Source organism: Canis lupus, chromosome 33 (assembly GCF_048164855.1).
Source record: "Canis lupus baileyi chromosome 33, mCanLup2.hap1, whole genome shotgun sequence".
In the NCBI taxonomy this organism is placed as follows: Eukaryota; Metazoa; Chordata; class Mammalia; order Carnivora; family Canidae; genus Canis; species Canis lupus.
Genome location: NC_132870.1, coordinates 10,542,378 through 10,558,907, shown reverse-complemented (window position 1 = coordinate 10,558,907; position 16,530 = coordinate 10,542,378). Strand labels below are relative to the sequence as shown.

The 16,530-nt window shown below is 42.7% G+C and overlaps 1 protein-coding gene across 4 annotated transcripts in view; it reads right to left on the bottom strand.

Moving 5' to 3' along the window:
• The window catches only part of AFF1 (ALF transcription elongation factor 1), a 201,017-nt gene that overhangs the window by 119,010 nt on the left and 65,477 nt on the right, over nucleotides 1-16,530 (bottom strand). Inside the window, exon 1 of one of the 4 annotated variants that reach the window (XM_072810041.1) lies at nucleotides 8,600-8,816. The exons of the other annotated variants lie outside the window; for them this stretch is intronic. Within the exon in view, the coding sequence (XP_072666142.1) occupies nucleotides 8,600-8,616 (17 nt within the window). The 5' untranslated portion in view covers nucleotides 8,617-8,816. Of the gene's footprint in view, nucleotides 1-8,599; nucleotides 8,817-16,530 lie in introns of those variants that run through there. 4 annotated transcript variants of the gene reach the window in all.

Below are 16,530 nucleotides of genomic sequence, written 5' to 3'. Positions count from 1 at the left end.
TATTCCCACCCCTCCTGCCAAAAAAAAAAAAAAAAAAAAAGTCATTTACCACACTACCAAAAGACCACATAGGAGTAAAATTTCTACTTTACTCTTTAACATAATAGATAATAACCAACTCCTGGAGGTACCCCCAGAATATGAGTGACCTCGAGAAGAAGCCAAGTTTTATTCCAGGCTTATCATGAGCACTGTCATGATCTTTTCAAAGCCTACAAATTAAAGTCCGCATTAAGTAAATCTAATGATTTTCACTTTATCCTTAGAAAAACATGCCTGTTAAAATAAAAATATGAAGCTGTTTGTAAGAATAAGGCACCTGTCATGAGGTTTAAAACAAAAACCCCACACTATTAGCAAAATGATAAAAATTATCAAACTCAATCTTTTTTTAACTCCCAATCATCTAGGGCTTTTTGTTTCTGGGCACAGTTCCCACTTAAAAACAAAAAACTATGGTTAATCAGTTATTCCGAATTTTACTAAAACCAAGAGACCTGACAAGGAGACAACATTCATCTCTTTATCCTTCCCACGTTTTCAGCTAAAAACTGATTTTGCAAACAAATATAACCCACTGGATTCCACTGTATCTTTTTACTGTGCTAATGTCAGTAAATGTGGCTGCCTAATTTCTTTCCTGTGGTACAAAGTTTATATTTACATAGCTTTTTAAAATGGAGAGTTAGGGCAAGTATGGTTTAACTCTAAAAGGGAAGTGAGTGGGGAAGGAAGATACACAGACTATAAAATTACAGAAAAACAGAATACAGATCAACGTTACTTGAAAAAGTTAGCTATGTGTTACTGTCCAGAATTTTGTACCAATAAATATCCCTTTTAACAACTTTTTAAAGTATTTAAAATTCAGCATATTAACTTAAGAGGTTCTGTTTTCCTTTAAAACATGCACACACACATCCTAATATCATGGGCTCACAGCAGCTCAAGCTACCAACTTACTAGATAGGCCATCTTAGAAATGTCTACTGTAAAATATTAATCAAGAGACAAAAATATGGAATTTCTGCCAAAACTAGGAAAACAGGTTTCATTCTTTTACACAAAAACAATGGGAACTGGTTAATTTTATACCACTTTCCACAAATTCATATCCAGAGTAAATCAGGTACACCTGCATTTTTAAGGCTACAAGAGTAAGGGAATCATTTAACAAGTTGTCCAGATGCACACTGTCCAGGATGAAAGTCACGTGATAGTCTCGGCTCTAGCATGACCACAAAAACATATGCACCAAATCAAAATTTAATTACACTGCAGGACACCACTTGTGAATTGTGCTACATATTTTATCAACTGCTCTGCTTTTGACAGGACAGTTTCCTGAAGGAAAGTTCCAAGAACTGAAGAGTTACAACACCCACATACCAGAAAGTGTTTCCTGAATTTGTTACAGGAACTGACATCTGCTATAATTTGAACATTTACTTCCCAGTAGGAGGCCCATTTAAAATTTTTGTTGAACACTATTTGTTCAACAACAGTAGACATAGACAATGTTTTGTTTAAAAAAAAAAAAAAAATCACCACCACCACCACCACCTTTCAGTTTCAGAGTTTGGATATAACTGACCAATTCACAGTTCTAACTTTTCCCCTGGGAACAAAAACATCTGCCACCTGATAAACTGGGGGATGCCTGGTAGAGTGTGAGTTTGTTGTTTTGGGAGGGAGCCCAGAGTGGACAGGAAAGGGTAAATTAAATATCCAGGTCCTTGAGAAGAAACAATTCGTAGGAAAGTGCTGCATGATCAAACTTGGACACTACTTCTTGGTACCTTCTGTTTATTTTTTAAATTTAAGTGCATATGGACACTTCAATTACAGTCTGTAACCGATACATGAATTTATAGAGATGGAGATTACTTCTTCTAACAACCTCTTGTCTATTTCAATGGGGGAAGGAGGACATGTGTATATATGAGTATATTAAGTCAAAATGTAACTGCATTGCATGATATACTTTATGTATCTCTCACACACAGACTCCATTACACAAAGAGTAGTAGGATGGGCCTCTGACCTCAGAGCCAGCAGGGCTCCACCCAAGCTCCACCCGGTGGGGGTGCAGGGGGGGGGGGTCGGGCAGAGTAGAACCAGCACCTTGGCAAGCACTTCTAGTGTCTAGTCAAGTTTGAGAACCTTGAACTTAATAGGACTACATTGCACCTAAAATATTATTTGTCTGACAATCCAGCAGTAAGCAATACTGAAAATAAAGGCAAGATCATTTGGGGTAAAATACAGGCAAGTCAGTAACTAAAAAGTTACATCCTTAACTCTCTCCAGCCCACCCAAGCCAAGGATCATGTGGCCCACAAGTCTCTAAGTATTCATCATCATATGAGCCATTATGGAGAAACAATAATTCTTGGTACTTTTAGAGTGTGGTCAAACTGTGGGTGCCCTTTAGAGATATAATACCTAAATCCATGGTAAAGGCCACTTAGGTATCAATCGAAATACAATATATATTCCACTTCAGTTGACTTCAGTTATTTTTTGACAAGATGTTGCTCCTGGGATTCCCCTTAAGATATTAAACCTGACATCAAATTACTGCTTGAGTAACAGCCTTAAGAATCTGATAGTTCAATCTGGTTAAATTAAAAACAAAGCCAATAAACCATAACAAGAAAACAAACGTTCACCACCAGAAAACAAGACTTCCAGGATATTAAGTCTGCTAGCTTTGTGGCCATCAGGTTAAGCTTTAACTCACTGTGGATAGGTAGGGGAAAGTTTGCACAGGGGAAAGATTCTCAACACTGATCACTGCCAAGACACAAAAAAGTCAGAACTTGGGATGGTTCTGAATTTAATTTTTACTTAGGGACTCTGGGCATTAACACTAAAAGCTGTCTTATTTCTCCCCTTGAGGCCTAAAGCTAAGCTCCACCTGACACATTTATATTTGAACAAAACATTACTGTGCATTCTATCTGCTGTATTATTCTGAGCAAATGAATACATGTATATTTATAATAAACAACCTGAAGCAGAGCTAAAAATACTAGTTTTAGCTCTCCCCTCAATTTTTTTCACTTACGTAAAATAAGAATCATTTAAGCTGCTGTAAAAGTTATGCACACACCCTATACCAATAAAATGTAACTGAACCACAACAGAGATTATGATATCCAAGCATGTTATGTTTGTACTTCTGAGCCAAGAAACTTTGTCCTAAAGATGTAGGCTGAATCTCCAACTAGTACTGAGGGAAAATCAAAATACACCATCACTGTAGTTCTTACTACAACTCACATACAGGACTTTCCTTTTTAAAAGACAGATTTTTGGAATTAGGTTTATTTGCCAATCTTGGAAAACAAAATAGAGAAAATTCCTAATAGAAAACTAAGTTTATATATTTATTTTTGTAAAAGAATTTATTTATTCATTAGAGACAGAGAGAGACAGAGAGAGGCCAAGACACAGGCAGGGGGAGAAGCAGGCTCCATGTGGGGAGCCTGACGTGGGACTCCATCCGGGACTCCAGGATCAGGCCTCAGGCTGAAGGTGGCGCTAAACTGCTGAGCCTCCCGCACTGCTCGGAAGTCTATATATTTAGAAGCAATCAAATTGTGTGTTATATCTCAAAGCAGTGATGAAGATAATTGGCTTCTTACTTCCTCCACTTCACAGATATTAGGTAATATATAAATTTGAATGCTCAACACAAACGACAGTACCAAAATGAGATTTCCCTCTTATCCCTGATTAAGATAACATTTTTCTTTACGGAGAATATGTGAAATTTAAATTGCTTAAATGCAGTGTTCACTAAATTCCATTTTTAAAAGAATACAGAAGCAGCAATTGAATACCTTTTCATGCTCTCGTACAGAATCCCCTAAATCTTTTGAGAGATCACTTGAGTTAAAGTTGCCAAAGAACATCCCCATCAACCAGCTGACTGAAAAAAAATGACTCAATTCTCCTTCTTTATCTTGGAAGAAGCTGTAGTCTGAGTCAGGAAGCTCAGCTGGCTCTCAGGATGAACTAGAAGGAAATCACTTAAGAGACCTGTCTGTTTCTCTTCTGTCAAGGACACTGTTTACAATGGCGTCATAAGGGAAAAAATGAAGATATTCACTAGGTCAAAATACTGCATAAATTATTTCCCTCTTGAAATTACTTCCTTGAACCGCACTTTCCAAAATACCATAGCATTCTTCTTTGATATCTGCTCACATTTAACCAGAGTTTCTCTGCTTTCATGAATTTTCTTCCAAGGTAATCAGTAGCTCACAAATCAGGAGGGAAGAGGACAGAGCAAAACTGGTTCTATACCAGTTTAAGAGCAATGCTTTTCGCAATGGAAAAATTTCCCTCACCAAAGAGATCCACCAAAAACCGGCTTCATAATTATCTTGGGAACAATCTGACTTTGCTTTATTATTATTTTTTAAACGTCATTAACATTAACTTCAGTCAAATTCAAACAAAAACGCTGTGGCAGAACTAACTAAACCTAATTTCCTTTTGCAATTTGTCTGAAAGTGCTTTCTTCTGAGATGTGTTCAGCCACCAGATGCTACTCTCCAACAGAATTTTAACTCCCCCACTCCCCCCTTCCTCCTGGGGGTGGGGGGTGGAGGAGGGGCAGGGCTTCTCCAAGAGCACAAGGTGCATTTTAAAACTGGTTAATCCCTGGCAGTAGTTGAAGGTATGTATACCTTTCTAGAATTCAAGGATTGCTTCAACTGGGGGCGTAGGGGGAGAAGCAGAGATGAACCAGACAAAGCCCTCCTTTCTGTTTTATCCATGAACACACTCTTCAATATAAAGCAAGCTAATCCTCACAGAAAAGTATAAATCTACAAACTATTATTAAGATTCTATACCCATTCCTACCCATTCAAAGGCTTGCCACCTTCAAAAGAGGGCATGCCAGATTGTATATTTTTATAAGGTATTCTGTGCCTTAGATGAGAATTTGGAAACTAAAGCCACAATCTGTTAACTATTTCACATTAAAGAAAGTTAAGTGTGTTAAAACTCCCATCAAAAAGTCGTCAATGTTATCTGTTGTGCTTATAGGTTCCAAAGAAAGCACACACTAATCTGAGAGCTGAGGCATAGTATAGGTATGTCCTGCTTTAACTGATACTGCATTTCTAAGTGACTGCCTTTCTCCACAACTCGAAAACTCAAACCAGGGGATCCCTGGGTGGCTCAGCGGTTTAGTGGCTGCCTTCGGTCCAGGGTGTGATCCTGGAGTCCTGGGATCAAGTCCTGCATCGGGCTCCCTGCATGGAGCCTGCTTCTCCCTCTGCCTGTGTCTCTGCCTCTCTCTCTCAGTCTGTGTCTCTCATGTATAAATAAATATTAAAAAAAAAAACATATTAAAAAAAAACATATTAAAAAAAAGAAAACTCAAACCAAATACTAAGTGCTTTCAAAATAATGACCCAAAATATAGTTTTTAAAACATAGGCAACTTGTGTGCCCGGGTGGCTCAGTCGGTTAAGCGTCTGCCTTTGGCTCAGGTCTCGGTCCTGGAGTCCTGGGATGGAGCCGCATGTTGGGTTCCCTGCTCAGCGGGAGACTGGTTCTCCCTCCTTCCCTCCCTCCCTCCCTCCTTCTGTCAAATAAATAAAATCTTATCTAAAAATTAAAAAATAATAATAAATAAGTAAAACATAGGCAGATGTCTACCACTTCTGGGAAGGGGGAAAAAAAACCCAACCGCAAAATAATCAACTTCCTACTTTTAGGTTTTAAAATGTGGGAGAGAACTGGTCAGCTTCAATTTATAAAGGTTCACAAGCTAAGAAATACTTAGGTAGAACCTCTCATTCAAAATACTTCCAGCCTATGCAGGAGATGCTAAAAATGTGAGATAACATCTTGTCTTAAGGAGCTGACTGTAGAAAAGGAACACACCGCCTAGTCTCTTCACATGAAAAATTAGTCATGGGACGCCTGGGTGGCTCCGTGGTTGAGAATCTGCCTTGGGCTCAGGGCGTGACCCCAGGGTCCTGGGATGAGTCCTGCATCAGGCTCCCCAACATGGAACCTGCTTCTCCCTCTGCCTGTGTCTCTCTGCCTCTCTGTGTCTCTCATGAATAAATAAAATCTTGAAAAGAAAAGAAAAAGAAAAATTAGTCATATCCCAACCATAAGTTTCAAATGAAGAATATTCCCTTACAGCAATGTCAAATAATGAGAGAAAAGTGCCATGGCCATCTCATGTATTCACTATCAGTGCCACAAATTTCATTCTAAGTTCTCATCTACCTCTTCCACCAAAAAAAAAAAAAAAAAGTCAAATTATTTTAGGTAGTGCACAATGAAACAACTGTGGTTAGAACAAATCGAGCTATGAATTGAGGGTCAATGAGTCTACCAATTCAGACTAATTGTTCCAAGAGAAAATAGATACTGCAGTGGCACATGGGCAAGATTTTACTACCCTAGATTATAAATCAGAGGTGATGGTTCTGTTTCTCTTAGCACTACTCTGAACAATCTGACCCAGCTTGAGGTTTCCTTGAAATCCAAAAATATATGAATTCTTCTTAGATCTCAAAGATTACCTACTGTCCCACAAAATACAATGTCTAAATGAGTACAGACCACAGACCAGATGAGATGTAACTGGAGAAAGTGAATATTTACAACTTGTGAGATCTACTCCCATTATGCAAGCTAGGAAAACAACAGACATCATGGCTTTGTTCCTAGTTCAAGGGCATGTCTGAAGGCCAGGTTAGAAGAGCAGAATATACACAGACCTATTTCAATTACTAGCAAGTTGCACTACCACACAGGTAATTCAAATTTTTCCATTTTATAGCAAAGCACTTTTAGCAGAAATTGCTTTTTGTACACTTATAGTGAGGCTCTGCAGTTCCCTTTTCACATCTCACCTCAAGATTAAAGAGGAAGTCTGGAAGTAAGGAAATGCTGCAGAGCAGCTCAGGAGTCAGGCATTGCTCTACTATGTGACCTCAGGCAAGAAACAGGCTGGCTGGGCCTCAGTTTCTTTAACTAAACATGAAAAGTAATAGTACTTACCTATTTAAGTGACTGAGAAGAATCAAAGAGATAATCCAATTAAAGTAGCTGTGCCTGGCACACTGCATGCAGTGACCAATTAGCTATTATCTCATCTTATTCTTAATTAGTTTAAGAGCCGAGGCATTGAAATCACTTGCACCTGAGTTCAAATCCCAGCTCCATATTATTGAGTTCTGTTGGGTATTTAATTTCTTAGACCAAGGTATTAATCTAAGGCTTTATTCCACAGACACCCCACCCCACCCCCACCCTTGGCAGTTAAGTTTCATTAGAGGTTAGCCAAAAAAGATGCAACTTTTGCTTCTCATCCATCCAAGTTTTCCTACTATGTGGTTTCAAGTTAAGAACCCCCCTCCCCCCCCCCTTTTTTTTTTAGAACAACCAAGAACATGGGGCAGGAGATAAACCACTGAGTTCAGAGGATTAAATATATAAAGCAGACAGCACACAAGAGGCAGAACTATTTCTACATGAAATAGTTCTCTTCCTAGAAAATCCTCTTAGGAAAAAAATCTTGAATTTTATATAGCCCACACTTCAGTATTTGAGCATCTATTTCTTTCAGGGGTACACCTGGGTTTTCAGACCTGAAACGTTCTTAGCCTTCTAAGACACCCCCAAATCCCTAAACTACATCAACTATCAACCCCAAGGGCCCTCCTACTTTAAATATTTGACACCAAACTGCTTTTTTAGTGAAAGTTAAGAAAGAACTCTTAAATGTAACTCTAAGTTGCCCTCAGCACCAACCTGCTGCCACAACTAAAATGAACTCACACTCAACAGTCTGGGTCGTGTAAGGATCACTGATGCCTTGTCATCGGTCCTTAACCCTCGTTACAAGAAAAGGAACCGACCGTGAAAAGTCAGGGCCCGAGGTCCTTACAACAGCGTTCCTCTGACAGCAACTGCACTTCATTACCCCCCCCCCCCCCGCCCCGGTACATTCCCGGTCTTTGCCTACTCAGCAGATTCTCGCACGCTGCGCCGTTTTAGGTGGAATCCTACATGTTAGCCGTTAAAATTCTCGATCACTCACCAGCCGAAATTCTCAACCACCTTCTCCAAGGCGAGCTGCTTTTACATCAACTGCTTTCTAAAATTCCGATCAAAACAGTAGCCGCCAACCACCCCCCACCCCCACCCCCCACCCCCATCCCCCACACACAACTCAGGAGAACCCACGGGAGGTGCACAAAGAAACTAAATGCAAATTCCGGGCAAAGGCAGACAAGTCAAAAACAACTCAATTTCCACGAAAACAACCAATTATTCTGGAAGACGGGAGACATTTAACTTCGAACTCCCCGTCTCTCCTCCACGCTGCAGGAATTGTCCAGTGTGCTCTCTCCCAACTGGTTTTTTTTTTTTTCTTTTTTTTTTAATCTGACGGTAAGTACCGAACCGCGGCACCCGCAACGATGAGGGCAATGACAAAGCTGCTTCCTGCCGGTCTCCCTCGCGGCACCCAACCTCCCCCCCCGCCCCCCTGCCCGCAACCTTCAACTCCCCCAGCCACCAGCTTAAGAAGTTCCCGTCGGCGCCGGCTCACCTGGACTGGGCTGCCATCGTTCAGTCCGCAGAGCTCAGGGACCTGCGTCCATCGGAGCCCCCGACCCGCGGCCCTGCGGCCAGCGCCGCGCTCACCATCGGCCGGCGCCGGGCGGGGGCCGCCTCCGCAGCACGACTCGCCGCGCTCCGGGACTACCTGCTCGGGCAGCCTCGGGCTCCGGCCGGCCGGGCTCGCACCAGCCCGGGGGACATCCGGGCACTGGGGCCTCTGCGGGCCCGCTGCACTTCGGACCGGCTCGGGGAACGGCGCGTCCGGACTCGGAGCAAGCCAGAGCCCCCCGCGCGGCCCCGCAGGAGCCCGGAAACCCAAGCCGCCCGCGCCCCCGGCCCCGCGGCGCTCGGCAACCCCAGAGCCGCACGGGGACCCGCGCCGCGGCTCGCGGAGACCCGAGACGGTCTCCTGGCTCGCTGGAAGTTGTCCGAGTTCGTCGGAGTACCCCCTGCCAGGAAAGTTCTGGTGGTACGGTCCGCCTCCTTAAATGGGCACGGCGCTCCGCGGGCCCGAGCCGGAGGCTGCGCCGGGCGGGGGCACCTCGCCGAGCGCCGACGCAGCCCCGTCCGCCCGCCCGTCCGTCCGCCCGTCCGTCCGCCCGTCCGCCCGTCCGTCCGCCCAGCCCCGCCCGCAGGCCCCCGGCGAGCGCGCTCCTGCCAGGTTTTAACAATGTACAAACACCCCGCGGGAACACCCAGTCCCCGGGCGCTCGGAACTCAGCCCCGATCGGAATCTGGGTGGAATAACCGGGCCCTAGAGGCTGCCGCGAGCAAGGAGCGGAAACCACAGCAGCACGCCGCGGCCGCTCCTTTGGGCCGTTCCGATGCGTGCGGCCAGGAAACGTGCGGCCAACGCGCTCTTTCTCGTTTTACTCCGTTCACTTTCAGTTTTGATTTCATGACATTGGAAAAAACAAAAACAAAAACAAACAAACAAAAAAAAAACGTTTACAAAACGCCCTTCCCTTTTTTGGACGACATACTGATGACAGAGTAAACAGTAACTCATTTTGGGGGCCGGCACTTTAAAACCCAAATCATCGAGGATGCAAACCAGCAACACGGTATACAAACACTGTGCGAGAAGTACAGATGAAAACGGGTCCTACACTAAGAGGACCGGGGAAGGAAGGAAAACCTTAGGTGGGCAGAGATGGAGGGAGGCTACGCTCCAGTAGCTCGGGGGGGGGGGGTAGACAGCAGCACACTGTGGGAACTGAAAAACTCTTAAATGAATGCCTGCCCAGTAGACTCATCAATTCTACCTTGAATCGTTACAGCGCTGTCCACCTCACAAAGGCATCCTCCAGACTTATTACTAGCGAGCCATGGAATACAGACATGTGTGACTTCTGGCATGAAAAACAGTGCTGGGAGGAAGGCCCCAATGCATCTCTATGCGCGGTTCTCCAAGTGTGATCAGTAGACTGCAGGAGGCCCCAAGAACTTCTCCGAGGTCAAAACTATTTTTAGGTTGACACAAAGACATTATCTGTCATTTTCAACTGTGCTGACATTTGCACTTCTGGGTGCAAAAGCAATCGTGGGGTGACTGCCTTAGCACTGACGGAGGCAGTGGCAGCAAACGGGAGGGACTAAGCAGTACTGACTTCTGCACCACCACACAGAGCAGTTAAAACAAGTGTCCTTTCCCGATGTCCTTAATGAAGCAAGCAGCAGGAATTACTTTTGTTAAATCTCAACAAGGCCTCGAGTAGAGGTCTTTTGGATGTTCTTTGGGACAAAATGTGCACATGAGCACCCTGCTCCTGCAAAGTACAATAGTCTAGAAGAAAAGCACTTGTGTAATCGAGTTGTGAGCTAAACCAGCTGTTTTTTTCATAGACTGCCATTTTTACACGAAAGCACAATTGAGGAACTGTGATCATTCCAACTTGGGTTTTTGGCAGTCATTTTCTCAAAAATGCACAAAGTGAGTCTGTTTCCTCAGGGAAAACAACTGACAGTTACCTATTGCCAATGATAAAATTTGAGCTTTCAAGCATTTTGGGAAACTTTTACATCTGCCACTGTGAGCTTAATAGCTTCCCGAATCATGAAAAGACTTTTCCAATGAGAATGGAGGAAGACTCATTCATCGCCCAGAATGATTCCATTTTGCCTTCAGATCTGTTCCTCTTAACTACCATTTTTCTCCCTCCAGCTTTATCTGGCAAGGGACCCAGAGGGTAAACCATCCAGGACTGGGAACCAAAACTATCCCCTCAAGCAATAAGGACTGCCCGGACTCCAAGCCCGTGTGGTTGACCCCAAGACAATGATCAACCTGACGTTTTGCTGCTCAGCTGCAAGCACCAAACTTTGTTCCGCATTTTCCCTATATAAACTCAGAAGTATTCTCAGCACCTTGGAGATAGTTCTTTAGGACATTAGCCCGCTATCTCCTGGCGTTGGCTTCACTGAACTAAATTCCTTTCTTGTTTCACCACCGCTTGTCTCTCAGCCCTTTAGATTTTGTTAGCGGTGAGTGGCAGAACTTGGTTTGTTTGCCCCCACCACCACCCCTACCCTGGGCCAGGTGTTCCCGCACCCTTGGGCTCCAATAACAAATTTTCTTGTGAGCCAGCCAGGAGCTGTGCTTCCGTTTTGTCCAGCCCTCTTGGGATTCCTGGATGGAGCAGTTGGCTGCAGTGCACCAGGGCTCGCCTGTTCATTTCCCAAATCAGTGACACTGACAGGCTGGAGACAAGCACTAGTGACTAGCTGACCTCAGGCAAGGAGAACAGTCCCTCATAGTGGCCAAAACTTGTTGTGGGCACACTTCCTTCCACTTACCCTGGATAGGAACCGATTGCCTTAAACCACATTTGGTGAAGCAGAGAAATGAACTAAGGAATAAGTGGGCCCTGAAAGATGTGGTCCCTGGTAAACTCCTCCACAATGTACACTGGGCCCTGTCCTTCTCAAGTTCCCTGTTGTCTGAGCTCCTTGGAATCATTTTGAGCTTGCATGGCTGGTTCATATGATTTGTAACAAGGAATTTATAAAATTCGTGATTAGAAGTACCATTAGAAGAGGAGAAGGAACATGTGGCAAGTAGGGAAGTCAGGAGAGGTGTTTTCAAGACTCTTGAAATTCGTGTAAGAATGGGAAGTACTGGGGATCCCTGGGTGGCTCAGCGGTTTGGCGCCTGCCATTGGCCCAGGGCGCGATCTTGGAGTCCTGGGACCCAGTCCCACGTCAGGCTCCTTGCATGGAGCCTGCTTCTCCCTCTGCCTGTGTCTCTGTGTCTCTCTCTCTCTGTCTCTCTCATGAATAAATAAATAAAATCTTTTAAAAAAAAAAAAGCTCAATCTGAAATTCCTTGTGAAAAGTTCCAGCAACGCAGATTTAAAAGAACTTATATGGCCAATTACTATTCTTCCTGTGCTTGTGTAAATAGTTAGGCCAAGTTTGTTAAAACTGGACTTGTGGGACACCTGGGTGGCTCAGCAGTTGAGCATCTGCCTTCTGCTCAGGTCATGATCCCGGGTCCAGGGATCAAGTCCCGCATCGGGCTCCCTGCAGGGAGCCTGTTTCTCCCTCTGCCTGTGTCTCTGCCTCTCTCTGTGTGTTTCTGGTGAATAAATAAATAAAATTAAAAAAAGAAAACTGGACTTGTTTTACAAAATAGTCTTAATTTAGCTACCTTTGTTGGAAATGAAGGTGATTCTGGAGAGAAAAGTTATGTTTCAATAACGTACTTTTGTGGATGTTAGATTCTAGTTGTGATTATCTTTAAAGGTCTGTTCACCTAAACTACATAACTTGAGGCAAATTTCAGAGGAATTGCCACAATAACTCAGGTATAGACAATCTTCATGCCTGTTGCTCTGTGGGAATAATAAAAGGACCCATGGGCATAGGACTGAGCAGTTGAACAATGGGAGGTACTTGCTCTTAGGGATGCTTACTACTCCGTTCTCAGTCTACACTGTGTCTGAAGTTGCCCATCGGACTAGCTCTCTCAAATTAATCACCTAGGTCACACAGGCCCTCCCTGGGGGAAGTAAAGGATGGAGCTGAGTATCCGTGGGTATCCTTTGCTCCCGTGGTGGCGAGGTGCAGGTCATTAACATGTGTTTGCCTTAGTAAAAGAACAGATCACCACCACCACCACCACCACCACCACCATGCATGCCCCTCTTGTGGGAAATGCAGTACATGCCAGAACTGAGTAGCTAACTGCTGAGCAAGTCCAGTGGAATAAAGCTGCCCCCTATGTAATAAAAAGTTAAATAGTATTCAGGGATCATCTCAGGCAATGGTATGGACTTCCTTTAGTTATGTAACTCACTATTACACTGACAGATTCTATGTGGCGAGTATGGCAAAAATCACTCCCTGAAAACCAAGTGGACCCCACTCTGTTGGGTTAACTATGGACTTCTGGAAATAATGCATGGCCTTACCTTCCTTATGATTGGATTAGCCCATACATTTGGGGATGAATTATCTCCCACTGATTAAACTGGAGTTAAATCCTAGTGATTTCTCATAATTGGGATATTGTTAAAACTCGACATCATGCAAAGAGGGCTTCTTGATGGTTTTCTCCCTTAGCCGTATTTGTCCCAGGAGCCACCTCCATCAATGTCGGGGGCTTTAGGCAAGCATACAACCAGCCACCTTTAAGCAAACCTAGCATACAGTCACTCTCCTAAAATGATGAAACCACACAAATTCCAGAACTAGCCCTTCAAAACTGGATGGTCCTTGACATTTTGACTGCAGCCCAAAAGAGGAACCTGTGCTCTCATTTAAACAGAATGTTATGTCTCTATTCCAAATTACTCAAAAAATGTAACTAAAGCCATAACAGATTTAAACACACATATAACTGCTATAGATGCCCTAGTTCTAGATCCTTTGGGCAGTTGACTAAATTCGATTGCTTTCAAATGGAAATATGCCCTGCTAAGCATTGCTGTATTTCTTGGTCTTCTCTTTGGTTGTTGTCTGACTTTGTATTTTGTCAAATAAGAGCCCACGCATGTACTAGCTCAGAGATCCCCTTCTGTCCTCCTCAGCAGGAACACAAGAAACAAAATTCTCCTAACCTATCAAAATCTTCTATTCCAAAATTGCTACATTAATGATCCCTGGCCCGCAGGAAGTAGTTACAGCAGAAATGACCGCTGACTTTTCTCCTTCCACTGAAATGGAATGATGACTTGACAGTGAGGATTTGAAGGAGGTCCCAGTCATTGCCCAGATTGACTCCATTTAGCCTTCAACCATTTCCTCTTAATGATTTTGTTTTTCCCTCCAGCTTATCTGTTAACTCAGGCAAAAACCCAGCAGGCAAAACATCCCGTGATGGCAACCAACACTACCCCTCAAGCAATCACTACTCCCCTGATGCCAGCCAGACCCCACGACTGACCCCAAGACAACTGTCAGCCTGACCTTTGCTACTGCTGTGAGTACCTATGGATCTTTTTTCCATGTCTTCTCAATATAAACTTAGAAGTATTCTCAGCACCTTGGAGATATTCTTAGGACATTGGTCTCCTGTCTTCCCAGTGCTGACCTCACTGAAATTCCTTTCTTGTTTCACCACTACTTGTCTCTGGGTCTTTAGAATTTTTTAGTGGCAAGTGGCTGAACCTGATCTGTTTGCTGCCCCCACCCACACCACCACCTTGGGGCTGGGTGTTCTTGCATCCTTGAGCTCCAGTAACAAGATGAGAGAAATAAATGTGATTTTAAGAGATCTGCATAACTTTGTGACCAGTATCTTCTAATTAGTACAAAATCATGCATGGAAAAAGATTCACTGAAAGCGTAAGACAGATGAATGGATTTTAACGTATCAAAGTAAAAACCAAGACAAAAAACACCCTAAGTGATAGGATTTCAGATTCCACACTACAGCTAAGCTTTAAGAAAATAGGACTTGTTTCCTTTGGTATGATTAAAATACTGCCCCCTTTTCTGTGTGCAGCTGGATCTTCTTCATAGATTTCAACCAAAACAACATTACAACAGATTGAATACAGAAGCATATGAGAATCCAGCTGCCTTCTACTGTATTAACCTTCTACTTAACAGTAAAGAGATTTGCATGAATGTAAAATAAGGTCATAACTGTTGCTAATTTATTTTATTTTGGATTTTTTTTCAATTACAAAGTATTTAAATAACAAGTAATGGGTTTATTTAAATAAATAATATTTAACATATTAAATATCTCAATTTTAATTTTTAATATGGTATCAATAGATAAAACCCATATATAAAAAACTTTGGGGTTCTCAATAATTGTGGGGCACAAACTTATTCCATGTCATTTGCTAATACTTTCATGTCCCTCTCACCTCTCCACACTTACCACGGCTTCTCTTGCATTATAGGTTATACTCTTATTAACTATTCCCATGTAACCTCTTAGCATCTAAATCAGCTTTGAGGGATCCCTGGGTGGCGCAGCGGTTTGGCGCCTGCCTTTGGCCCAGGGCGCGATCCTGGAGACCCGGGATCGAATCCCTCATCGGGCATCCCGGTGCATGGAGCCTGCTTATCCCTCTGCCTATGTCTCTGCCTCTCTCTCATAAATAAATGAAAATTGAAAAAAAAAATAATAATAAAAAAAAATAAATCAGCTTTGAGAAAATATGGCCAGATTACCTGGGACTTGTGTTAAAAACACAGTGGAGTCTAGAACTATCGAACCAAAGTCCTTGTGTGGTGGGGTCCCACAGCTAAGCATTTCAGCATATTCTCCAGGTAACACTTGTTTCTGCTTATATGTGAGAACCACTTACCTAGATCATGGATATTTAGAAAATAATGTTAAGAGCTTTTGATTCACTTAACGGTTTAAAATCCCTAAAATCATTTTAGAAGTCATGGTTGAACAGCATTTATCTTCAGAGATCGCTATCAAACAAAATACCATCGCATGCATGTATTCTTATTGCCATCACAGAATGATAAACCTTCAAGGAAAGAAAGTATAAATTCAGAGAAAAAGTCTACTCCTAAGAATTTTCTGCTTTCCATTTCCCTCTCCCCCCACACTTTTTCTCTTTTTTTTCTCTTTTTCTTCTTAATACCAATTATGATCATCTGTGCTTTAAACAAATTGGTACCAGACATAAGTAAGATGAAACAGTATTTCATAAGAGCATTTACTCACAGAGTCTCCATTTACCACAGGCCAGAAATGTAACAATAGTAATATTAAAATTACGTGTTTCCTCTGTGAACTGTGTTAATTGTTCTGGCACTATTTAAATATGAGGATATGAAAGAATACAGCAAATGGTTACCCAAAAAGAGGGAATCACCAGATTATGATTACACCTGAAACTACTCAGGCTCTAAAAACTGTAAATTAGTGACGGTAATTTGAAACTGAAGCAAGATTATACTTGATTTGTAATAGATCTAAAAATACTAGAGGAAAGTGCAGAGAAATTTTCTGGAACTAGATACTGCCTGTGGCTGTAGTACAGCAATACAAACATGGGTGTTATTACTTCCAAGCATTCTGAAAACACCACTGTGTCCTAACCACAGACTTGACAGACTTATAGAGTAATGAAACTGAACGAAACAGACATTTTTGATCTTTAGGAGGTGGAGGGGCAAAAAAGTCTTTGGTGTTCGGAAAAAATTTGGAGAAAGCCCCATATATAACATTTGTTTACTTTGATGTGTTCATGATCTCCCTGGCACCCACTTAGGGAGCCCATGAGGTTCTGCAGACTTCAGGTGAAGAATCACTGGGCCCTGAAGTATGCTCAAACTGGACCAGCTCATAGACCCAACTTAAGTTTACAAGTTAAGAGGTAAGATCACCTGTCAATCTTCACTGCCCCTTTAAAAACTTAGAGCTATCTTTTTTTTTTAAGATTTTATTTTTTTTTAATTTTTATTTATTTATGATAGTCAGAGAGAGAGAGAGAGAGAGAG